The sequence below is a fragment of the Oncorhynchus nerka genome, linkage group LG13 (assembly GCF_034236695.1).
Source record: "Oncorhynchus nerka isolate Pitt River linkage group LG13, Oner_Uvic_2.0, whole genome shotgun sequence".
NCBI classification, from domain to species: Eukaryota; Metazoa; Chordata; class Actinopteri; order Salmoniformes; family Salmonidae; genus Oncorhynchus; species Oncorhynchus nerka.
In genome coordinates, this window is record NC_088408.1 from 70,470,196 (window position 1) to 70,497,785 (window position 27,590).

At 41.1% G+C, this 27,590-nt stretch overlaps 1 protein-coding gene across 1 annotated transcript; it reads left to right on the forward strand.

Annotated features, from left to right (window-relative positions):
* Window positions 1-156: 156 nt before the first annotated feature.
* On the forward strand, window positions 157-7,876 carry LOC115140577 (rho-related BTB domain-containing protein 2-like). Its single transcript, XM_029678916.2, is given in 11 exon segments — window positions 157-371; window positions 3,152-3,353; window positions 3,694-3,797; window positions 3,910-4,095; window positions 4,331-4,593; window positions 4,596-5,273; window positions 5,460-5,578; window positions 5,780-5,930; window positions 6,192-6,280; window positions 6,452-6,557; window positions 6,717-7,876. Coding segments are annotated over 11 exon segments (2,169 nt in total). The 5' UTR covers window positions 157-306; the 3' UTR covers window positions 6,923-7,876.
* Window positions 7,877-27,590: the final 19,714 nt, after the last annotated feature.

Genomic DNA, 27,590 nt, shown 5'->3' on the forward strand with positions numbered 1-27,590 from the left:
ACGGTTTTGTAATGAATGGGTTTTTTGTTTGTGGCGCGTGCCTCTATAAAAACCTACGTATGTGACTGGAGGTAGTTACTTGACGCTGCGTGGCGGAGGCTGGAGCTGCTGTTGACGGTACAGACAGACTCAAAGCCCACCGACACACAGTGATGATACGTTTCTTATTTTTACCAAGTGGATTTTTCTTGTGTCTTGAGCGGCTGGTCGCCTATATTTAATCCACTACATTTAACATTGCTGCGAAAATGAAGTTCAAATCAGGCTACGGTCAGGGAGGCTACGGTCAGGTGCAAGCTTCATCCCATGGAGCCCTCTTCTTCTCGGTCTCAAACATCGGTCAATCCGATGCACCACTTCCTTATGTTGCGGTAAGGATAGGCCAATGGGTTAGTAACCTATAATTATAGGCTGTAATTATCGAATACTTTGGCATGCACCTCAATAACACAAAATGGCACAATAAGGAATCTCTGGGTGTTACATAACGTAATGCAGTGGATCTGAATGACCAGTGACTCGGCTTGGTGGAAAACGCTTTCGTAGCAACCTGGGTGAATATTATTAGCTAAATCCTTCTTCAATTGAACGTATGGTGAGTTCTTGGAGCGGCTATATCCTATTGTAAAGACGCTATCATATGATCTATATGGCTATGTTATCCATTGAACGACATCCTCTGAAATAATGTGGATTTGGGGCTATGATCTATCAAACTTAGGCTACTAGTTATGACAGTCTGGTTTGCATCTAAAGCTACCTAACTAAATGGCCATAGGCTCAAATATACTAAATGCATAGTATAACTAAATAAATACGGCATTCTTCCCTGCAGATAAGATAAACTAGTGCTAGACTTGCATATTTTATGCCATAGCCTGCCTGACGGACAGTTGGTGGCCCCGGCATTAGACAACGGTCTTGCAAGCAGGTCTTGCTTATTGATGACGGGACTATCGGTATTTGCTAAACGCAGTCTGCTTCAGACGGTGGCCAACATGCCAAACGAGAGAGAATGGCATTGGACTAAGGAATATATTCTGCCAAAACAGTAGCATGATCTTCAGTGATCCGGTAAACTGGCAATCCACCCCTGACTTCAGTGTTCGCTGACGTCCAAGATCCCCGCCTTCTCCCATTCTGTAACTTAATATTGGAGCTATTTCATATGAATTGGCGTGCATTTTGAGATAGCCACTGTGAGACGATCCAATTATAGCCCTATATTGGAACTCAACCCACAGAGACCAAAAATACCTACACAGCAGTATACACTCGAATTTCGTCGAAACTCAAATGTCATCAGTTTCGCGTGCTCGTTGTGAAAAAGAGTAACATTGTTGCAACTCATCGTTCCGGATGTTGACTGGGTGTGCCTTTTTATAAATGAATATCAAGAGGCAGATAGGAAGGACAACTGGTATGTTTTAATAATTTGCTTTCATTCACATGTGAAATTCTAATTTCCCACGGTATAGGGGCTGGCTTGGTATGCTATGCTATTTTGTTGCCTCATGGTGCAGTCTGGCTGAGTCTTGACACATTGTTTACATTTTGCGCGTGGCCGTCAGTCTACTAGGGTTCCCCAATCGGTAGCCTGCGGACCAAATTCGGTTTTCTGACCATAAAAAATAATGTATAGCCTACTAAATATATATATTAAAAAATGATTCCCACACATTAATAGATAGGCATATGTGATCGTATCCCAATGTAAATGAAAGTTAGAAAGTATTCTGTTTTTGTCAAATACTATAGGCTACCTATTTGGGATTCTTGCAGTCTAGTAGCCTACAAATTATAACGATGTTCCGGCCCCCGAACATCCGCTCAAGGAAAAATCGGCCCACGGCTGAATGTAATTGGGGACCCCTGGTAAAGCTTATTCAGTTGCCATTACGATAGGTCTATGTTCTGTCAATCTATTGCCAATTGCATGGGTGGTAGCAGGGTATGACATAGAAGCAAATCTGGTTCCCTTGGAAACTGAATAACGAGATCAGCAACCACCATTTTCGAGACGTGAGGTGAGGAAAAATAACAATTTCCTATGTTTACCAATTCTCTCAATTTTATTTAGTCAGTGCAGCCTTATTTGTAAATGGAAGATGTCTGTCTGTCAACTTACCTTCTACACCACCATTTTATTGGATCCTACACTGACCTATGGTTAGATCGTTTTCTAGGCTTGCTAAGAAGCTCTTAGACACCTCAAGGGAGGAATGCTTATATATGACTGATGGTGTACATTAATCAGAAGACAGATGTTGGTGTGAGTATTTTTGTTTAAAAAAAAACACTATTATACTGCATTGCCAAGCCTATTGGTAAGTCCATGGTTGAATGTACTGAATGACATGCTTTGGTTTGAAGTGTTTTATACAGGACTGTGATTTCAGCTGGATCCTTGCATAATTGCACTCCTTGCGGTCTGTTTTATTTGATCAAAGATGTATCTTATGGGGTAACAATATGAATCATATACAATTTTGTTATGTTGAAAATGGCTTATGTTGGAGAGAGATTGTGATGCTATTACACCTTGTCCAGGTAAATGTAATGTCCTTTCCTATCAGTAAAACTTGATATTTTAATCTGTATAAAATGACAAGACTCAGATCCTGCCTGAGTGTAACCAAGATGAAGGACAAATTGGGTTAGCAGTCTGTGCTTAATTTCAGGAACACACCCTACTTGACTTCCAGAACTCTGAAATCCCCAGGACGTCTGTTAAAATAGAAGAGTAAGGAATGTCAGGGACCTTCTGAATTGGCACAGGCACTCAGCCAGGCAGCAACATTTTGAATGCAGTCACTTGACAGACCATCGATAGCACTGTATACAGTGTGAGCAATGCAGATGAAGCAGAGTCCGGGCTTATTGCAATATTGATCCCTCATGCTGTAGTGATCAGAAGGGAGAATTCATTGATGGGGTCAGAGGGGTCGTGAGGAAGTGTAGTGTTTTGAACAAGCTCCTCAGTACATTTGATATTTGATCTCCAGTTTTTGCATTGTCGAGAGGTTAACCTGTAAGTAAGCATTTCAATGCACTGTGTACTACACGTATATCATCTGTATATAACTAATAAACAAACTTGAACTTCATCCTTTGGCATTTGATCAAACTCTGCTTTTCTCTGCCCTGACAGGCCCCAGTTGATGGATTCTGACATGGACTATGAGAGGCCAAACGTTGAGACTATCAAGTGTGTGGTGGTAGGGGACAACGCTGTTGGGAAGACCCGCCTTATCTGTGCCCGGGCCTGTAATGCAACACTGACTCAGTACCAATTGCTTGCTACGCATGTACCCACTGTCTGGGCCATAGACCAGTACAGAGTTTGCCAGGAAGTGAGTAGTGGAGTAATCTTTTTTGATTGTTATTTAATGAAAATCTTTATCTATTTGTCTGTTTTTTATAACATGTCTATGTTTTAGATAATGAACTTGCTGAGGAGAGGTGCATAGAGTCTGAAATTAAGTGTTTGATCCACCAGCCAACTTGACAGTGAAGGAAAATAATACTGAAATCCTCTATTTTAAGTGCTACAGTTGTGTAAAACCTTGTTGCACTTTGATTAACCTGCAACACACAATGTTTACCTTGGACTTAGCGCATTAGACTAGTGTTAGTTTCACACCCTGCTGGTGGTAATGTACATGGATGTCATGGGTGTGTCTCTCCGTTCAGGTTCTGGAGCGATCTAGGGATGTGGTGGATGAGGTCAGCGTGTCGTTGCGACTCTGGGACACGTTCGGGGACCATCACAAGGACCGACGCTTTGCATATGGAAGGTGAGATCAGCTGACCTCGTTGTTCACTCATACGAATCATGGAACTGGTGCAGTGTAAACCTAGTGGACATTTCCTCTCTGGCCCTCCCGTAACCCCACTCATCACTTGCAGGTCGGATGTGGTGGTTCTATGTTTCTCCATCGCCAACCCCAACTCCCTGTACCATGTAAAGACTATGTGGTACCCTGAGATCAAGCACTTCTGCCCCCGGGCTCCAGTCATCTTGGTGGGCTGCCAGCTGGACCTGCGCTATGCTGACCTGGAGGCAGTCAACAGGGCACGACGGCCACTAGCAAGGTGCCCTACATTCAACTACTAAGTCCAGTGGTTTCAATCTCAAACAGTGCTTTTCAACTCAAGCATCTCAATTGAAATTTGATAGCTTGTGATTTATATATTGATTGTGTCACCATTAGAAATGTAGGGTCCACATTTTACTAAGATTTGTAAACGATATACACTGTTATTTACCCTCAGGTTGATGCTGCTCTGAATCTTGTTAATTTTTGGCCTTTTTATGGTCATCTTTCAGACCGATTAAATCCAATGAGATTTTGCCTCCAGAGAAGGGCCATGAGGTGGCCAAAGAGCTGGGAGTGCCATACTACGAGACCAGTGTTGTGGCTCAGTTTGGAGTAAAGGACGTATTTGATAATGCCATCCGAGCTGCCCTAATCTCACGGCGCCACCTGCAGTTCTGGAAGTCTCACCTGCGCAATGTGCAGCGGCCCCTCCTCCAGGCCCCCTTCCTGCCTCCCAAACCCCCCCCTCCCATCATCACTGTACCACCTCCCCCACCACCACTGAGGAGCATCCTGGCCGTCTTCTAGAGGACCCCCTGTGTTCTGATGTCATCCTGGTCCTACAGGAGAAGCAGAGAATCTTCGCACACAAGATCTACTTGGCCACGTCCTCCTCCAAGTTCTATGACCTCTTCATCCTGGATGCCCGACCTGAGGAGTCTGAGCGGCCCACGCGCGCCACCGCTCTGTCTGGCCGTGAGATGCTGATGCGTGCTGCAAGCTTCGATGTGTGTGAGAGCACTGACGAGGGCGACAGGGCCAACCTGCGGGCCTGCACCAGTGATGGAACCCTGAGAGACTCTGAGGGAGGCCGGAGGGGCAGACTGCTGTCTACCTTGAGCAGAGCTTTTGTCAGAATCCAGGAGGAGCTGGTGGATGACCCAGTGACCTACAACCCCAGGCCTATGACCGTGGTGTACATGGACCAGTCCATGCAGCTGGGGCCCTTCCGCGCTGTGCTGCGATACCTGTACACAGGCCAGCTGGATGAGCACGAGAAGGAGCTGATGCACATTGCACACATTGCTGAGCTGCTGGAGGTCTTTGACCTGCGCATGATGGTGGCCAATATTCTTAACAACGAGGCCTTCATGAACCAGGAAATCACCAAAGCCTTCCATGTACGACGAACCAACAGAGTCAAAGACTGCCTGGCCAAAGGCACCTTCTCTGGTGAGAGCACATCATGTAATTCTGAGATTTTGTACACTCTGTGCTAAGTGTTTCCACTCTGGGATACAGAGATCTGGAGATGGGAAAGAACATGCTTTTCAAAAACAGGATCCACCTTTGACAGGACTTAATAAATAATAGAGGAAGAAGAAGGTAATGGCAGTATGATTTCTCTTTGTGTTTCAGATGTAGCGTTCAAGCTGGATGATGGAACGATCATGGCCCATAAGCCCCTGCTCATCTCCAGCTGTGACTGGATGGCAGCTATGTTTGGGGGGCCCTTTGTGGAGAGCTGCACCAAAGAGGTAAGACAATCCTTTTCACCCTCTCACTGGAGCTAAAGTGTGTTCCACTGTTTTCTTTTCTTAAACCTTGGTCTTGATCATGTGCACAATATCAAGACCTACTGCAAGTCCCCTAAATAACCAGATAAACACACATTACAATCAAATTCACTAGTGACTAGGGAAGGAAAACCTGATGTTGATCTGTGCCTGTTGTCTCAGGTGCTGTTTCCCAACACAACTCGCAGCTGTATGAGGGCTGTGCTGGAGTACCTCTACACTGGGCGCTTCTGTTCCCGCACTGACCTGGATGCCATGGAGCTCATTGTTCTGGCCAACCGTCTTTGCCTCCCACACCTGGTTGCCCTTACAGGTCTCTAGTTGTTTTTGCGCACACCCTCTTAAACAAAGCCACATCTGTTGGCAAGACCTGCACTCACTTTGTAGACATACAGAGTATAACATGCACTTACTCTCTCTTCTCTTCAAAAAGTGTCAATTAGGATAGTATGCGTGTTCAGAGAGCTCTGTTCCTAATATTTCTGTTACTTGGCATAAGTCTGTTGTGAGATAGATTTGGAAATATAATTCTGTTGATCTAGGTGATCTCCTGTGTGTTATGCCTCTGTTACAGAACTCTACACAGTGACCGTATTAATGGAGGCTGCTATGATGGGGGCAGATATTGATGGAGATGTGCTGGTGTACCTGGAGATGGCTCAGGTAAGATTGTTCATTGTTGCAATTATATAGGTGTATATATACTTAATACTGTTTTTCTCCAATCTCACAAGATTTTCGAATTATAATTTTTTTAACAAATGTTGCACTTTTAAATGTAAATGTATCATGTGCCGGAATAAGGTCTTCTATAATGTCTTGTCTCTCTGGCAGTTCCACTGTGCACAACAGCTAAGTGGCTGGTGCCTTCACCACATCTGCACCAACTATAATAGTGTGTGTCGCAAGTTTCCTCGAGACATGAAGGCCAAATCTACAAGTAACGCAAATACTAGCTAAAGATATGTGCATGAAACTACAACTTTCATTTAAATCTCCCATTGACATCAATGCAGGATATTTTGAGAAGTTATCATTATCTTAATCATTTGTGTCTGCATTTAATCTTGCTGACGTTGTGGCGCCATGCCTCTTGCAGACAACCAGGACTACTTTGAGAAGCACCGCTGGCCACCAGTGTGGTTCCTGAAGGAGGACGACCACTATCAAAGAGCACGGAAGGAGCGGGACAAGGAGGACTTCCTGTACCAGAGGAGGCAGTGTAAACGCAAGTGGCTCTTCTGGAACCTTCCTTCTTCTCCCTCTGCCAACTCTTCCTCTTCTGGTTCCAATGCTGTCATCTGATTGGCTCTCAGGGTACAGGCAAGGCCCACTGTGGGGATGATTTGGGAAAGTGGAGCATCAGCACTGTTGGCCAGACACTAGGCCCCCTCATTAAGGCCCTCCCGCCCTCCTTCATTCCTCTTTTTGCATCTGCAGCCAAGCTATACTCTCCCGGGTTTGCAGGGTCAGCTAAATCAAATAATGAACGAAATGAGCCTCTTTTGCTTTTTGTGTTAGCATATCCTGTCACATTGCAGTGCAGAGACCATGAAGCTAAAAACCTTACAGCTCAGTGACTTCAACCTTATGAACAAGGCAAGGTAAATGCAGGTGCAGGTGACTGCTCAATATGGTGTTGAAATTCCTGCATACACCACCAGGAGGAGAACTCTGAAAGTTATGAGAGGGATTTGCATCAGGTTACAGAACTGTGATCCTAAGCTCATGATAACAATTGACTGACTTGAATTGACAACCAAGTGCTTATCAGCTGCAACAGACAAATAGCAAAGACCAATGACCAGCAAACCAACACAGAAATCAAGTCTCAGTGATACAACACTTGCCCTTAAGTGTTTGTACAATCTACCAAACCAGGATGTGTACAGTACAATTATAACCACTCTTCAAGCAGAAATATCAACAAAATGCATTACGTCTACATTACGATTAATCTATTAATGTCATGTAGGACATCGTCTTAGACCATTTTCCTATTGGAAACCACTTTCTGTACAGAATTATGTTTTAAATAGCGGCGGTTTGACTCCTTTAAAGTTATTGCATATTTGAATGTTTGTATACAACTTGCACAGCTGACGTTGATATGAGTGTATACATGACCAGTGTTCTTGTGACGCAGGGGTTAAAGTGCTCTGTCACTACGACGGGTTTCCGTCATATGTATGACTCATGATGTTTGATAAATGTACAGTGCCTTGCGAAAGTATTCGGCCCCCTTGAACTTTGCGACCTTTTGCCACATTTCAGGCTTCAAACATAAAGATATAAAACTGTATTTTTTTGTGAAGAATCAACAACAAGTGGGACACAATCATGAAGTGGAACGACATTTATTGGATATTTCAAACTTTTTTAACAAATCAAAAACTGAAAAATTGGGTGTGCAAAATTATTCAGCCCCCTTAAGTTAATACTTTGTAGCGCCACCTTTTGCTGCGATTACAGCTGTAAGTCGCTTGGGGTATGTCTCTATCAGTTTTGCACATCGAGAGACTGACATTTTTTCCCATTCCTCCTTGCAAAACAGCTCGAGCTCAGTGAGGTTGGATGGAGAGCATTTGTGAACAGCAGTTTTCAGTTCTTTCCACAGATTCTCGATTGGATTCAGGTCTGGACTTTGACTTGGCCATTCTAACACCTGGATATGTTTATTTTTGAACCATTCCATTGTAGATTTTGCTTTATGTTTTGGATCATTGTCTTGTTGGAAGACAAATCTCCGTCCCAGTCTCAGGTCTTTTGCAGACTCCATCAGGTTTTCTTCCAGAATGGTCCTATATTTGGCTCCATCCATCTTCCCATCAATTTTAACCATCTTCCCTGTCCCTGCTGAAGAAAAGCAGGCCCAAACCATGAGGCTGCCACCACCATGTTTGACAGTGGGGATGGTATGTTCAGGGTGATGAGCTGTGTTGCTTTTACGCCAAACATAACGTTTTGCATTGTTGCCAAAAAGTTCAATTTTGGTTTCATCTGACCAGAGCACCTTCTTCCACATGTTTGGTGTGTCTCCCAGGTGGCTTGTGGCAAACTTTAAACGACACCTTTTATGGATATCTTTAAGAAATGGCTTTCTTCTTGCCACTCTTCCATAAAGGCCATATTTGTGCAATATACGACTGATTGTTGTCCTATGGACAGAGTCTCCCACCTCAGCTGTAGATCTCTGCAGTTCATCCAGAGTGATCATGGGCCTCTCATGGCTGCATCTCTGATCAGTCTTCTCCTTGTATGAGCTGAAAGTTTAGAGGGACGGCCAGGTCTTGGTAGATTTGCAGTGGTCTGATACTCCTTCCATTTCAATATTATCGCTTGCACAGTGCTCCTTGGGATGTTTAAAGCTTGGGAAATCTTTTTGTATCCAAATCCGGCTTTAAACTTCTTCACAACAGTATCTCGGACCTGCCTGGTGTGTTCCTTGTTCTTCATGATGCTCTCTGCGCTTTTAACGGACCTCTGAGACTATCACAGTGCAGGTGCATTTATACGGAGACTTGATTACACAGAGGTGGATTGTATTTATCATCATTAGTCATTTAGGTCAACATTGGATCATTCAGAGATCCTCACTGAACTTCTGGAGAGAGTTTGCTGCACTGAAAGTAAAGGGGCTGAATAATTTTGCACGCCCAATTTTTCAGTTTTTTATTTGTTAAAAAAGTTTGAAATATCCAATAAATGTCGTTCCACTTCATGATTGTGTCCCACTTGTTGTTGACTCTTCACAAAAAATACAGTTTTATATATTTATGTTTGAAGGCTGAAATGTGGCAAAAGGTCGCAAAGTTCAAGGGGGCCGAATACTTTCGCAAGGCACTGTATATGTATAGTACCAGTCAAAAGTTTGGACACCTACTCATTCCTGGGTTTTCCTTATTTTTACTTTTTTCTACATTGTAGAATAATAGTGAAGGCATCAACTATGAAATAGCACATATGGAATCATATAGTAACCAAAAAAGTGTTAAATAAATCCAAATATATTTGTCACGTGTGCACCCTCTCCGGCCTCTAGGTCACCAGGCTGCTCGTTATGGCGCACACCTATCACCAGCGGCATGCGCATAATGACACTCACCTAGACTCCATCACCTCCTTGATTTCCTGCCCTATATATTTCACTCCCTTTGGTTACTTCCCCAGTCGTCATTGTTCCTGTTTCATGTTGGTGCACTGTTCGTGTTTCTTGTTTTGTTCATTTATTAATTAAATGTATTCACTCCCTGACTCTCAGCGTACAACGCTACAATATTTGACATTCTTCAAAGTAGCCACCCTTTGCCAAGAGTGTGCAAAGCTGTCATCAAAGCATTCTCTCAACCAGCTTCACCTGGGATGCTTTTCCAACAGTCTTGAAGGAGTTCCCACATATGCTGAGCACTTGTTTGCTGCTTTTCCTTCAGTCTGCAGTCCAACTCATCCGAAACCATCTCAATTGGGCTGAGGTTGGGTGATTGTGAAGACCAGGTCATCTGATGCAGCATTCCATCACCCTTCTTGGCTAAATAGCCCTTACACAGCCTGCAGGTGTGTTGGGTCATTGTCCTGTTGAAAACAAATGATAGTCCCACTAAGCACAAACCAGATGGGATTGTGTATCGCTGCAGAATGCTGTGGCAGCCATGCAGGTTAAGTGTGCCTTGAATTCTAAATAAATCACTGACAGTGTCACCAGCAAAGCACCCCCACACCATCCTACCTCCTCCTTCATGGTGGAAACCACGCATACAGATATCATCCATTCACCTACTCTGCATCTCACAAAGACACGGCAGTTGGAACCAAAAATCTCAAATTTGGACAAATCAGACCAAAGGACAGATTTCCACCGGTCTAATGTCCGTTGCTCGTGTTTTTTGGCCCAAGCAAGTCTCTTCTTCTTGTTGGTGTCTTTTAGTAGTGGATTCTTTGCAGCAATTCAACCATGATGGCCTGATTCACACAGTCTCCTCTGAACAGTTGATGTTAAGTTGTGTCTGTCACTTGAACTCTGAAGCATTTATTTGGGCTGCAATTTCTGAGGCTGGTAACTGTAGTGAACTTATCCTCTGCAGCAGAGGTAACTCTGGGTCTTCCTTTCCTGTGGCGGTCCTTATGAGGGCCAGTTTCATCATAGCGCTTAATGGTTTTTGCGACTGCACCTGAAGAAACTTTAAAAGTTATTGAAATGTTCTGCACCTTCATGTCTTTAAGTAATGATGGACTGTCGTTTCTCATTGCTTATTTGAGCTGTTCTTGCCATAATATGGACTTAGTCCTATTTGGTAAAATACCATCTTCTGTATACCAACCCTACCGTGTCAAAACACAACTGATTGGCTCAAATGCATTAAGAAGGGGAAAAAAATCCATAAATGAACTTTTAACAAGGAAAACCTGTTAATTTAAATGCATTCCAGGTGACTACCTCATGAAGCTGGTTGAGAGAATGCAAAGAGTGTGCAAAGCTGTCATCAAGGCAAAGGGTGGCTGCTTTGAAGAATGTCAAATATAAAATATATTTTGATTTGTTTAGCACTTTTGTTTACTACATGATTCCATATGTGTTATTTCATAGTTTGTCTTCACTAGTATTCTACAATGTAGAGAATGGTAAAAATAAAGAAAAACCTGGAATGTGTAGTTGTTTCCAAACCTTTGACTGGTACAATGTGCATGTATATATCTCAGCAAAAAAAGAAACGTCCTCTCACTGTCAACTGCGTTTATTTTCAGCAAACTTAACATGTGCAAATATTTGTATGAACATAACAAGACTCAACAACTGAGACACAAACTGAACAAATTCCACAGACATGTGACTAACAGAAATTGAATAATGTGTCCCTGAACAAAGGGGGGGGGGTCAAAATCAAAAGTAACAGTCGGTATCTGGTGTGGCCACCAGCTGCATTAAGTACTCCTCCTCATGGACTGCACCAGATTTGCCAGTTCTTGCTGTGAGATGTTACCCCACTCTTCCACCAAGGTACCTGCAAGTTCCCGGACATTTCTGGGGGGAATGGCCCTAGCCCTCACCCTCCGATCCAACAGGTCCCAGACGTGCTCAATGGGATTGAGATCCGGGCTCTTTGCTGGCAATGGCAGAACACTGACATTCCTGTCTTGCAGGAAATCATGCACAGAATGAGCAGTATGGCTGGTGGCACTGTCATGCTGGAGGGTCATGTCAGGATGAGCTTGCAGGAAGGGTACCACATGAGGGAGGAGGATGTCTTCCCTGTAACGCACAGCGTTGAGATTGCCTGCAATGATGATTTGATGATGCTGTGACACACCGCCCCAGACCATGACGGACCTTCCACCTCAATCGATCCCGCTCCAGATTACAGGCCTTGGTGTAACGCTCATTCCTTCAACGATAAACGCGAATCCGACTATCACCCCTGGTGAGACAAAACCGCGACTCATCAGTGAAGAGCACTTTTTGCCAGCCCTGTCTGGTCCAGCGATGGTGGGTTTGTGCCCATAGGCGACGTTGTTGCCGGTGATGTACTGTGCAGGTGTTACACGTGGTCTGCCACTGCGAGGACGATCAGCTGTCCGTCCTGTCTCCCTGTAGCGCTGTCTTAAGCGTCTCATAGTACAGACATTGCAATTTATTGCCCTGGTCACATCTGCAGTCCTCATGCCTCCTTGCAGCATGCCTAAGGCAAGTTCAAGCAGATGAGCAGGGACCCTGAGCATCTTTCTTTTGGTGTTTTTCAGAGTCAGTAGAGGGGCCTCTTTAGTGTCCTAAGTTTTCACAACTGTGACCTTAATTGCCTACCGTCTGTAAGCTATTAGTGTCTTAACGACCGTTCCACAGGTGCATGTTCATTAATTGCTTATGGTTCATTGAACAAGCATGGGAAACGGTGTTTAAACCCTGTACAATGAAGTTCTGTGAAGGTATTTGGATTTTTACGAATTATCTTTGAAAGACAGGGTCCTGAAAAAGGGGCGTTTATTCTTTTGCTGAGTTTATGTATGTGTGTATATACAGTTGAAGTCGTAAGTTTACATACACCATAGCCAAATTCATTTAAACTCAGTTGATGAAAGAAATAAAAGCTGAAATAAAGCATTCTCTCTACTATTATTCTGACATTCCACATTCTTAAAAGAAAGTGGTGATTCTAACTGACCTAAGACATGGACTTTTTACTGGGATTAAATGTCAGGAATTGTGAATAACTGCCGACTTCAACTGTATGTATAGGACAGGGGGGAATTAATATTTTGGCTAGGAAAAAAACACTCCAGGCCACACTTGAATGTCTAAAACTAGATAGAAAGCATGTAGAAATTATAATGGACATTTTAGAAAATATTTAACTGCCCTTTTTCTGGCCCACAAATAGATTTTGACAAACAAATTGGTCATTAAAAAAACGGTGCAGCCCTCTGTTGAATTTCGAAAATCCCGATGTAGCCTTCAGGCCAAAAAGTTTTCCTGCCAATCTGAGTTCAATTTAAGTTTCAGTCATGGGATTTTTTGTTGTTGTTGCTTTAATCCAAGTGTGATGTGCTCTTGTGATGTGTGGCTACTTGCCAGAAAAGGGCTTTCTTTTACACAGCCGCATTCAACATCTTTTGACAAGACACACAAGAACCTCAGTCACAGAGTATCGTTTAGCATTTACTTTTGGAAACGCCATCAAACACAAACAAAGCTCACCACTGGCTATTTGTTGCAACAATGGAATGGCTTTGCACTACCAAGTTGTCTGCATCCTGATGAGAAGAGCACCGAGGCCACTACAGTACTGTACACAGTTGTCTAACATGTGCTGCAAACAATCTACATGTGATTGGAGAGCTCATTGGATGAGAATAATAGCAGCACTTCAAGACAAGTTTGATAGGAAGATGGGTTGAAATTCTTAGAGCAGGGGTGTCAAACATACAGCTAGCGAGGGAGTCCAATCCAACCCAGGGCAAAGTGAGTTTGACACACCTGCCTTAATGTACACTGAAGAGATATCTGAAGTGTATGTTTATCTCCCTGTTGTCATTTCACCGAAGACAACCCACAGTATTGTTTTGATTTCTAAGCATGGTGCTCATTGAATAATGAGTATTTACAGCAGGTGTGTGTGTATATATTTCAACAACAAAAAAAATACAAAAAAACTTTACATGAAGTTGTCTCCATTACATAACAGTGCCCTTGAATTACTATAGAATGATGGTGGTAACTGACTGGAAATAATATGTATGTATAACAAAACTTGACTTGTTTCATACATAGTTATGAATGCTGCTAATTTATTATCAAAGACATTTAAAATCCACGTTTTGCGCTATTTTGGCAACTTAATGTAGTGTGATAGTCCACTAGATTTCTTTTGTTTTATGGATAGTTATTTGTAATTTTCACATTTCTCCAAATGCTTGTGCTGACCTCTGGTTACATGTATGGTATGCAGGCAAACTGCTTTGAGTCAAAAGAAGTGTTACTACAGCTTGGGTATGAAAATATAACCTGGAGCACCCTTCCAGCTAATATACAGTAGGCTACTGGGAAGCATTTCGTTGTGAAATAATACAATCAAATAATTATAGATACTAGACAGGGCTTTTTGTAGGATATTGTAGGATCATTGTAGGATATTGTTGTCCTCCATGCATTTAGAAATTATAATCCCTTATGACATCCTCAAAATGAGCTTTCCAGTCATTTAAATGCCATGAATCCACTTACAAAGCTAACATTATATCTCAAAATGTTGCTTAAATGTTCATTTAATGCAATTTGACTGCATGTACATGGCTGATCCGTATAATCTGTAATTTAAGGAATAGATCATGGAAGTATAGGTATGAGCACAAGCCAATAGCTTTACATGTTTAGATAAAGTTCATATGTGATGTTTTGCTCTAATCTATAATTGAAAAAGGCAGGTTTGACATATGTATCTAGTGAAAGGATAAGTCACTTGGCATACCATCCCAACTCATAACCATTTGGATCATCCTGTATTGTACTGTACATCAGACTACGTAGGCTTGATTGTGGTCAATGTTCTGTTTTGTCAAATAGTGAAATGATTCATTGTTGTAATTGTTGGACTGAAAAATGGTTCATCGTGTTGAAATTGTTGAACGTCCTCTGTTTTTTTGACTGCTAAATGTTGCATCAATTAACCACTGTCTCACTCTGAAATATTGTATAAATCATATCTTTTATAGAATGTACACTTAGATCATTTGACGTTTTGATTCGGGCCTAATTCTTTCCATTAGTTGAATCCATTCCACTTGACAATTGACATTTACATGCTGTGGTTGAAATGCATTTGAGTTGATTTCTCAATGTATCCTCTTCTGCTGATGCACTGCATCCAAGAAGACACCTCATGCCTTAATGTATAGTGTGTGTGTGAGACATTGAATGCAGATCGTGTTACTGTGGTCTCTAGTTTGTGTGTACTAAAGATGTCAACGTACTATGGTACTGAAGGCTTTGTGTATATGTAATTGTACATATCTGAGTATGGAATCAATGTGTGTACACTTGAGAGAATCGTGAGCTGTGCTTTTGTTAGTTTAGTTAGTGTTTACGTTGATTATTTTCATGCTCTGAATGGAATGTTTAGTAGTAAACCATTTTTTACCACTCTAAGATCCCACTAATAGAGTAACACAATGACAAGCCCACTAGAAAACATACTCATCGGTTGGAAAATTCATCACACCCCCATCAAATGAATGCAGAGAATACCAATTCTAATTTGTTTTCTGATCATGAACTCCACTGTGGAGAAATACCAGTATTATCATTTCAATGGATGGTATTGACTTGGTGTGGGCATTAAAAGTTGGATTATAAATCAAAGCGTAGATAATGGCCAATTCTTTTCAGACTGCCTGTTACAATATGGCCAAGAAAATAAAACAAGCTTTTAGCTGTACATATTCCAGCATAGATAATAGCTGATTTTGTGCATTATGCGGGACATAGTGTTGTTAAACCCATAAATGCACACTTCATTATGTAGACTGATAGCCTTCTTCAATTTTCACTGAATTACATAATGGGGGTATGACATGTAGACCTACACAGCTCATATGCGTAGATGAGTAGACGACATCAGGTGTTAAAAATTGCAAATATATTATGACTAGATTAAAAGAAAAGCTATAACTCAGAACTTTTGAAACACTTTTCCATAGGTGCTATATTACTGCTGCAGAGAAGCATCAACCAAAGGGAGCTGGTAGCAGCACCAGGACAAGAATCTGCTGCACAATCACAATTGCATAGATATAAAGAAGCCTTGTATTGAAATGTTTTTTCAGTGTTAATAGCCTGGTCTGACATTTTTCCCTCGTCAACAGGTATTTGTTTTTGTTGTTCTGGAGAGTTACAGGTGTTTGTATTGTTTGTTAAGAGCTGTAAATCTGGAGTTCTGTAGCATGTGTCCTTGAAATGTGTAAATAGTGTTATAATAAATCTAAAGTAGCAGCCTGCACATGGATGTCCCCGTTTATGACGTTGTATATTGAAACTTGTCCATTAGCCAATCAGGACGTGAGTGAACGAACTCAACTGACACGTCTCCAGTCATTTGTTGTTGCTGACAGGCTATGATGCTGCATGTGGTCCAAGGTGTTTGAACTCTCTGGCTGCTGGGCTTTATGAGGTGCATCAGGGATCAGGCCAGACTCTGACAAGAGCCCATTGGATGCTTCTTTGTGCAAGTAACCACTACCTTTTTGGGATGATCTAATGTGAAAATGCCATGCCCTTTACCAATGCAGACGTTCTATAATCCTGCATTACTCAGGGATGAGATTGGAAGATTACTGCCTTGTGTAAGTAAACAACTGTCCGTTTCTTCACTGGGGGGTTAGAAGTAACTGATCGTCCCTGGGGATCGTCAACTCGGGTTGAAGATTAGCAAAGAACAGGGTTCTCCATAGAAAAAATACAACTGCCTAGCCAGCGCTGAGAAAGGTGAGAGGAATCTATAATGCATCTGATTCCAAAATGTCATTTGAATTAACTTCTTTATTTTAACACTAGAGTGCACTAAAGCACATAGACGTACATCAAGTCAAATTGTTAATAATTATTCAGGCCTCAGTCAGTGAATGCAGTGATGATGAGCAATTTTGTTGTCTTCGGTGTGTACAATAAACATATTCATCAAACTTTTTAATTAATGAGACAACATTGGGCTTGTCACTATTTTTCACTCTGGTTTGTGTCTCTGAGGCCCTTACGTTCTTCTCCTTTGCCAGTGTTGTTATAACCAATGTTGACCAGAGGGTGGTGCAAGCACCCTATATTTTACACAAATGTTTCTCAGCCTAAATGCTGAAAATGCATTGTGATTTGAAATCTCATCTTTTATATAGATTTGATGCGTTATATACAAACTTACGTTACTGATGATTAAATGTTGATTCTTTTTTAAATTAAGTTTTAATCTAAATCGTAGAGCCAATATGGAAATAATGTTTTCAGTTATCTGTTGTTTCTTTGCACTACAGTACAATAGGCAAATAAATTGATCACTGTATTATTTGTTTTTTTGTGATAGATACAGGGTATTCAGTAATTCAATCATAGAACATTTTTATTTTACTGGGAATAAAATCAGTGGAATATACAGTATGATTCACTAAATCACTAAGATCTGGTATAATATGCTTTGAAATTGTAGAGACTGGTGTATGTAATATCATCAGTATGGATTTGACTCAGAGTTGCAAAATGCGCATAGAAAATATACAGATTTTCAAGATACAATGTGGAAATAATACTTTTTAATTTTATATACTGGCAAACTATGGAATAATCGTACTGTCATTTATCATGTTACAAAAGGTGACACCACCAGCACATCCCTTGATAAGCATTAGCCTACTCATATTTTAAATGCATTCGGCATTAGCACCAAAGATGAAGACATGATGTGATAGGGAACAAAATACAGTTTATCAATAGCTCTTAATGTCACAGTAAAAAGAAACACTGGTTTGAACAGGTGTGAAGACCTGCAGGTGTACCGATAAGCAATGCATTACTTTTGTAATGGACCCAATGGCAAGTGTGGTTCAGTTTGAGAGATGGAGTTAAATCTAGAGCCCCTTGTGAAACTAAAGATGAAACAAAATCAACTCTGACAATATCTCATATCTTTAAATCAAAAACTAAAATTGAAAGCCACCTCGATTTAGGAGGTAGTTTATAAATTCCAGAGCTAAGCAGTCTAGCTTGAACATGATCTATTGCCCTTATGTCGGCCAAACTCCAATTGATGTATGGTCGTATTATCTATAATGCTGTCTTACATGATTCCCTTTTGGTAGAAGACAGCAAAACAGATTACATGTTATATCAAATCAATACAAACTTTATTTACTGGGCTTTGAAATGTAATTCCCTTTTTCCCTGACACTTTTAAAAATACATACAGTACTAGCTGAGGCTTGAGCAGGAGGGTTCATGGAGGTTGTATACTACTGTACTGCACACACGTGTTTATTCTGCGGTAGGTAGGTGGATAGGTCTACAGCCAGTCTGCTTGCTGTCACTGTAGTTAGGGACCGTTACAGCAGCCAGTGGCTGAGGAACAGAACGGAGCTCCAGAGCAGCGGTCAGTCACTGTCAGGCCCGCCCACTGTGACACCCTCTTCATTACCCCGATGCTAGCCTGCTGAGTAATTGTAATGGAGCAGAATGGGCAGAAGCCCAGCCAACCATGCCTCTAAATAGGCTTTTATTACCAGAAACAAAAGCAAAGGCACACAGAAACAATATATTTCCTTGTCCTGGGCTATAGAGTAATGATTCACCCCATAACTTGAACTTAGTTTCCCATTCGGAAAGGCTGTCTATATGTTTTTGCAATGCATTTTGAAATGACTAATTGAGCCGTAAATCACCATAAGCATCTATTATGTGGGTCTGAAGTAGTAATGATATAACATGATGAGGTGAAATGCTTGTTGATAACACAAGGAGTTTGTTTCAGTTGGCTGTAGATTTAAAAACATAAGTGCTGTGACACATTTCTTTATATTTAACTTTTTTGAAGTCATAAAGTTTTAATGACTTTAAGGTGGCAGGTAGCCTCATGATTAGAGCTTTGGACTAGTAACTGAAAGGTTGCAAGACCGCATCCCCGAGCTGACTAGGTACAATTCTGTTATGCCCCTGAACAAAGCAGTTAACCCACTGTTCCTAGGCCATCATTGAAAATAGGAATTTGTTATTTTAACTGACTTGCCTAGTTAAATAAAGGTTTAAAAAAATCAAATGAGGGTCAAGAGTGGACTATGGCCAAACTCCTTAGGAGTGATTGAAGTTATGTTTATCACTTAATGATAACCAATGGGGAATATATTAGAATCACAGAGGTCCCCTTGGGAATGTTATACTTCAATCTATTCTACAGAATGCTAGTCTTTATAACACCATGGCCATTAAACACACACAACAAGTGTTTTGCTGTTATGTGGATGACATTCACCATCTATTGCTACAATGGAAAGCATTTGTTGGCTCACCACCATCAATCCATTAGAAGTGGTTAAGACTTGATGTCGTCTCTTGTGCAGCTACACTACTTGATCTTGTGAGCTTTGCATTAAAGTATCTGTTGTGTATCAACTTACAGTAACTGTAAGATTGTAAATACATTTCTTCAGCTTTTCTTAAGCAAACTTCCCACTGGAGTTCTCTTCACTTCTTTGGTATTCTAAAATGTAAGTCAGTTGTGGAGTTTGTTTTTTGAGGAGGGCCCAGAGCCACAGGGCACAGTCTTAGGCATGGGGGATTTTAGTTATTGTGGAGACTTTCTCGCATCTGGTGGAGGGTATGAGGGCTTAAACCATTACTACGATTAGAAGTGCCTCACTATGATCTCTTGAGCTTGCTTACTGCTGCTAATATCTTTTTCTCTCTCTTTCTCTGTCTCACTCTGTGTGAATGATTTGTTACGCTTGGCTAAACCATGTGGGGGCGTTAAGAGAGGATTTAAATGTGACGATCCCCCCCTCCTCTTTTCTTGGTGAATCTCAGTGTTCTTTTCTGCAAGCCTCTGATGACGACAGGGCAGCATTAAGCCTGGCAGTGCCCACGACAGGCTGCCGTCTCAGTGCTAGCTGCCCACTCTCAACAGCCTTGGCATGGTGGAGAACGCGAGGGTGGGGTTCCTCTCCAACAGACCCTGTCATTCCCAGGAAAGCCTACACGTCCACCCATGCAGGATTCCTGAAAGATCTTCCTGTTGGGGATGTGAGAGAGACGGGGATTTTAATTTCTGTAGGCGATTGTCCTCATTCGGTGGAAGAGTCAGGGATGTATATTTAGACGTCTAAAGACACTTTGCATACTATTAGTTATCATTACATGAGACCCCAGGTCTGCAAATGAAACGTGATGTCTGTCTAGTTGTAAATCCAGTGTCATCAGGTGGGTGTAGTTGGCTGGTAGGATTTACACCAGCTCATTTAGCCAAGATTCAGGTTGTTTATTTCCCTAGCTAATGTTTATCATAATACCAACCCTGTTAAGCTGACCCGTGACCCAATTTATTCAGTCATCGTCCATTCTTACGCAACATGTGTGATTCATGCGAGGTTCTGAAGAATAAAGAATTACAACCTCTCTTACCAGAAGCGCAGGATTGATTATGCATAATCAGTTGAATGTTGAGAGTCAATAAGCCACATAATCCGAGTTTCCACAAAGATGAATGATTTACATGTTGTGTCAAATGTAAATTCTGTACAGCCCCCCATTCTACAAAGCCCAGATAGGTTAACACAGTCTGCCATGCTATGAAGTTTGCCCTTGGTGAGTGGGCCACTGTGTTGGGTTGAGGTGAGGTGTGCACTGTGGTAATGCTCCAACCTGCTCATTTACCCCTCTTGACCTCTCTGTATTCTTCTCTCTCTCTCTCCACTCCTCTCTTTATCACTCTCTTTTTCTCTCTCTCTTTCTCTATCACTCACTCACACACTCACCCACTCAATCATTATGACTTGTCCTGTTGATATATTACTGCCAGTATCCTCTCTATTCTTTATTTATCTTTCTTTCTCATTCCCTCTCTTTTGCGTAGTGATAGGAGCTCATGTAGTAAAACAGTATTACACAGTGGATTTGAGTAAAATATGATTTCAATTACCATGGAGTTGTGTTTTATCACCATGAGGGGATAAGGAAAGATCAGGGGAATACCCATGTGGTGTGAATGGCTAAGCCCAGGTTAGTGTGCAAGCAGCAGTATTAGAGGGGAAAGTCATGTGAAAGTGATACTTGATACACAACATGTTGTAAATCCTGGACTAAATGGAATATTGTCCAAATGTTGGCTGCTATCAAAACCCTGTTCATGCCTTTTCATAATGATCAGTTTTGCTTCATTTTGGTGGGGAAAACAGAAATAATCAAGAGCAAAGACAACTGAAAGAGGAGCATGAAAAGACAGTCGGTACTCAACCTGTGGTCTCTGTCAATATTATTCAAATGGAAGTGCCATCTTTCTGTTTCAGTCAGTTCATATACATTGACTCTCAGATCTGTTTGAACAGAGATTCATAATCTGCACAGGAAAGTGCATTTGCTGCTGTGGATGCTAGGACAAACATACAAGATTAAATGTCTATTTATATGAGGGCACAGAAACCATCTAGCGTTGTAGCTAGACCACAGCAGCAACCTCAGCCACCTTCAGTAATTAGCGCTAATGTTAACAATGTAAGGATTCTGTCACCTTCAGTCTGGCGTTAGGATCATGAAATGTGCCCAAAAATGTCACATAAGTTCAAGATGTTTTTAGTTAGTTGTCTGTGGCCTCACTGAGCAGTGCTGTGAAATCCAACAGTGACATTTCAAATCATGCTTGTTTTATTCAGACTCTTCCATGCTAGTGCCTCCTTTTGTCTTATACTGTACCTTTCTCCAGGGCTTCTCTTCTCTATACAGACAGAACTATTGGATTTAAACTTTCCCTTTGAGTGTTACTCACATTTCTGAGTGATGATAGAGTTAAATAATATAAAGTTAACAGCCTACGAGGAAGCTTTGGCTCTGTGGAACTTTTCCAAAATTGTAATGTGCTTCTCATCCGTAGTCCAGCTTTAGGTTTAGTTACAGTTATGTCCCAATCCCCTGATTCACCTTCTTTAAGAACGTCCTCATCTCCCCTGGTGATGTTGTTGTGAACTCCGTTCTGTGGGTTCTTTATTTTCCCGAAACACAGTATTTGTTTTTATCTGCTGTGGAGTATCTTTTTACTACACTTTACCAGTGTTTGCTAGTGTAGACTTCATCCGAAATGTAGAATAAAGTTGTTATTTATGTTCAAATAGTTTTTAATAGCAATTTTGAACCCAATTCATTTTGGAAACAAGTGGAAGTTTTGAAAGCAGACTATCTCGTTCTCTTTTAGAGATGTTAGTTTATGAAATGATAACCACAGTGCTTACATGAAAGGTGGATGAAATGTATTTGAGTGAAATGAGGGCAGAAAACTCTCGACCCAACTTGCTATGCACCAGCCTCAAATTGGGTTGTAAATTGCTGTATTGTGTTCATGTACTGCACTGTACGGAAAGTTAAAGTTTGTAGAGCGAGAAGATTTGTCTAATTGAAATAAGAACATCTCTTTCCCTTGTCCAATTAAGGAGGTAGCTTTGATAGGCCAATATTTATCTGTTTTTTGTCTATCTGTTCTGAGAGTGGTGACCAAGACATGATTATGTTAAACGAATCCATCTCTGATTTAAAAGCAAACTCTGATTGATCTGAGCTGGCTTTGCTCCTTTCCAGAGAATGCAGTTGGTGATACGACTTAGCAGCCATCACCTTCTTGTCATTCCTCTGATCCTGTGGTTTGGAAGCAGTGGAAAGGGTATGCAAATGATTTGTTAATCCCTTTACATTATTTTTGTTCCATTTCTCCCTTTCATTTTCACACTCAACAATTTTGAGCGCAGTTTCTATGTTTAACAGAATGGCAAACTGACAGGCAGACACCTTCTCAGTTCCACAATTCCTCTGATAGAAAAGGATTGACAATAAATCATGTGTTGGGAAACATACCTGATCACCTGATTGAATTTGATATATCTCAGTAATAAATGGAAAACATGATTTTGATTTTGATAAGCCAAAATCATTGCCAGGGAAACCAATCAACCAATGAAAACACATGTGTAAATCCAATGTTTATTGATATAGTTGTCGTGAATTTACCAGATTTCAAAACTATAGAAATATGGCACATACTCTGACAGGATAATACTCTCATCTAAAGTTTCATCAAAGTTTAAGCTACTAAGTGTGACAGGATAATACTTTTATCTAAAGCATCATTAAAAGTATCTAAAGCTTCATTAAGCTACTAAGGGATATCATTTCCATATTCCTTTCACCGTACCTACTTTGATATCTCTCATACTTTTACCAATAGATTATGAACCCTTTGAAAATACCAACATTTCATGGTCAGAATTAAGACCATATATTGGCACAGGCAGGATATGACAAGACAACCAAATCAAATTCAAGAGTAGCATAACGGAGATATGAGATTGTGACCTGTGTTTTGTTGTCCTAAGGGTTGGTGTTAAAATAATAAGAAAGAAGTGGGATGGTCTTATATCCAAGAAGCTTAAAATGCAAAATCTCGAATAAGCCTAATTTTCCTCAGCCAATGGCATGAGATTTTGGAGGGTTTGTGTTGATCATCTGAACTGACGCACACACCTCCCCTCCCTAAATAAAAACACCAGAGCGGTTTATGTGGCTTTAAAAAAAACATGTATCTAGACATTTATCCAGTTTAATCTTCTTAACATATTAAAGTGATTTGCATTACCCTGAAGTGGCTAAAGCTGTATCGAGATCATCCCCTTTAATGCACTGAGACCTGGAAGGCATTGTGGACATTGTGGACTCTTCAATAAAACAGAGGTGGGCAAGAGTCAAGTTTCTCAGCCGTGGAGATTTGGCTCTGTTGATAACTGTTGCACTCTCAGTCGGTGTCGTTCTGCACGTGTCTCTGCCAGAACTGCCCACACTGTAAGGTGGAGGGTTGAAGCTCTCAGCTTTTGAGCTGCACTGAAAGAACTTTCTCATAAAGTAGGTGTTGGCGAGCGCTTTGAGGTTTTTTGTTCGGTAAATGTTATGAGAAGTTATATCAATAGTTAGAGTACTGAGGCATAACCACAGTGCAGGCATGATTTCTCTGTATGCCAGCGCACATCTGTCAATAGGTTTTGGCACTTCTCAAGTGGAGGATGTTCTTAACCTTTTCTCCAGGCAGGGTAATAGCTCTGGGCCGGAATCGGTAGTGACAGCTACAATGTGGTCTTTTCAATCTCGGCTCCACTGTCTGGACACTTGGGAAGCCTTGATCACAACACAGTAACTGATCCAAAACTGAGCCCTTATGTGCTGCGATGTGCTACGTCCAGGCTTTGCTGCCAGGCATTTCCTCATCAGCTAGTGACTATCCCATGTTGCATTCCCCATTTACTGTCATAATTTCATCTGATAGTGTTAGCATCAAAGTCACTTCACAGTGTAATAGATGTTGAGATCTTCATAGTAAATTAGGGATTTTTTTCTTCTCATGCTCTTATCAAAAAGCTCTGATGTCACTGTCAGTAAAAGAAAAATGTGTTTCTCGAAAGCTGTTAAAAGGAAATTATCGTTCTTAATTGCATCAATTTACTCTTTATTTTCTAGGGTGCATTGGGTTTATTGGCTATATCAAATTAAGCTGATGATACTGTCAGAGTGAATCTGAAAAATACTTGTTCTAACCTTAGTTAATTAATGCATGTCCCTAGTAGAATGCAGTGATCACATCATGAGAACTGTCATTCTTCATTTCAGGGTGTTTTCACATATAGTCCTCTTTAAAAGAACCCATCTCAGTCCTCTTTAAAGTGAACTCTGGGGTGGAAAAAAAGCCCAAAACCTTGGTTCTCTTTCTATTCATACTGCCCTTGCCTTTGCATGAGGACTCAACTCTTTTGCCAGATCACTTCACCTATTTTGTGGTCCGAGTCCTCTTTGCATTTACATTGTTATGTTTAGAAAGGAACCAAGATCTTTTTCCAATATTCACTCAATACACGCTGGGTTTTTACAAAGTGCAGGACCAGCCATTCTATCAGAACATATTATGAGACAGCTAGATATACCTACTTACATTTTGGAAGCAATAGGTTGCATTTAGTTAAAAGATGAGACATAATCATTATAATCAGAAGTGAATATTAACATGTAAATATTATTGGTAACATAATAAATATCAGAAGAATAACTGCAGAACAAATAATGCTGTAATTGAAAATTGTACACCCAATATAGGCTACTGCCACTTTAAGAGCAAGCATTGATTTTGTACCCTATGCTGTGAACAAATCATATTTGTTGTCTTCTCACACTATTCAAACCCCACAATTGAATAAGCAGCTTATGAAGCTCTCTTAGCCTAAATATCACATATTGCAAACAAATAACCTGAACATTGTGTCAGTACAAAACTCCACACATATTTTGTAATGTCTGTGCATCCTTGACAATTGCTAATCAATATCCAAAAACAGCACACATTTTTTATGGCAGGGGAAACAGTGTTGCAGTAATCTAGTGTGTGGTGGTGGAATAATGACAAGTGATCCTGGGGAGCTTTGTGTTCACATTGCCCTAAAAAAAGGGAACTGGATTAAAGTGAACTGAACCTCTCGATGGTCTCAGTTCGGTTCTCTTCGGGGACTCTTTTGAGCGTCTGAGTTCCTTTGGAGTGTTCACACTACACACGAAAATAAGTGAACTGCACTGAGTTCCCAAGAATTGGCTGAAAGGGACCAAGTGTGAAAACACTCTCATTATTTTCCTATTTTAAACCTTTAACTGCTGTTGTATGTTGTGGACATGTTCTGTCAAATATTATCTCCAATTGCTCTCCTGTTCATAATGTAGCTATTCCTCCACAACACTTGTCAGCCAGCTCTTTGCTGTGTTAAAATGTTGGCCTCTTACTCTAGTGCTGTACTTCATCTAGGACACTGAGAGATGGTAGAAGAGCAGCTGTTTGTAGCAATCCACACAGGATCTTCATCTCAGTCAACATGGCTAAGTTACACACTTCACACAAACCACCAGTGGTTGCTTCTTTTCATATTGTATAGAATTGGGGAAATTATTGAAACTGGAAGACAGTCTTTCTTCTTTTCCTCAGTCAACCATGAATACCTAGATAGTTTTTCTTCTTTTCCTCAGTCAACCATGAATACCTAGATAGTTTTTCTTCTTTTCCTCAGTCAACCATGGATACCTAGATAGTTTTTCTTCTTTTCCTCAGTCAACCATGAATACCTAGATAGTTTTTCTTCTTTTCCTCAGTCAACCATGAATACCTAGATAGTTTTTCTTCTTTTCCTCAGTCAACCATGAATACCTAGATAGTTTTTCTTCTTTTCCTCAGTCAACCATGAATACCTAGATAGTTTTTCTTCTTTTCCCCAGTCAACCATGAATACCTAGATAGTTTTTCTTCTTTTCCCCAGTCAACCATGAATACCTAGATAGTTTTTTTTCTGGCTTTGTTTTTATTTCTTTATTCAAATTCTATTGAGTGGTGCTTTAGGTTCTTCCTTGAGTAAAAAGTTGATATTGAAGAGGAAGAAAGGACTTGTGCTGGAATGTGGATTTCTCCCTCCCGTGAAATCCTAATTGTGCCTTGGAGGGCTGGTAGTATGTAGGGTATCTCTGCACAGCTCAACAGGATTTGTGTCTGTGTATGTTGGAGTGTCTTTCAGCCTGGATGTGGATATAACCCTAAGTGGTTGATTCCTCGTATTTGCCACTAGGCTGATCCTGTGCATCTGTGCAGCTTTGTGCTGAACACACTGGACCTTATTTTTTGGGTTGCTACTGTTTGAAAAAGGACAGATTTTTGTCATGTACAGAGTAGAGACTGAGAACTGGGCATCATTTCAGTTCAGTACAATACATTATCAGGTAGTCGACTCTTGACAACATAAGACAGCTAAGCTCTTGTCAGTATGGTTAATAGCCAGAGTGGACCATTAAATAGCAGCAGAGCAGACATCAGGTCAAGACTCAGGCCACTGGTTGACCCCAGAATTATTGCTTTGCATTTATCTATGTAAATCCAGGATAAGATGACTTCTGCCTGCAGCTACCGACTCCCCAGGGTCAAGCATGCCTGGGTCTGTCAGAGGTAGACAGGTTATGGATGACAGTCAAACAAGGATGAAAAGGACACATCTGCTAAGATTATGTGCTTTGGTGGTTAATTGTGTTCTGAATGGGGTTCAGACCTTCAGATCAGTGTCAGTTCGATAATCCATCTGTTATGCCTGTTTTCATGTACTTATCTTAGTATTTTGTAAAAGATGCTTTATTCAAATGAATGGTGGAGGTTAAAGGAGATTCTGCTTGTGGAGTGTTCAGTAGGATGATATATGACCCCTGTGGGGAGAGGCCAGAATGGAGCTGTGTGTGGAGCTGCTTTGTTTGTTGTGTCTTTATCAGTGTGTCAGGCAGGCGGAGAGGGAGAGCATTCTCTGTATGAATGGACCCTTGAACCATAAACCTGCATCTCGTCTGATAACACTTTCAGTATTGTGAAATCTGTGTCATTCTGCCCCGTGTCTTCCTCTCAACAGGGCTTTACATATATATATATTTTTTTAAATTATTTAACAAGGCAAGTCAGTTAAGAACAAATTCTTACTTACAATGACGGCCTACCCCGGCCAAATCCTAACCTGGACGACACTGGGCCAATTGTGCACCACCCTATGGGACTCCCAAATTGGGAATCGAACCAGGGTCTGTAGTGATGCCTCTAGCACTGATATGCGGTACCTTAGACCGCTGTGCCACTCGGAAGCCCTGATATATCAACACTTACTAAATGAATGTCATGCCACGGGGAGGATCATTTTGAGCCTGTCC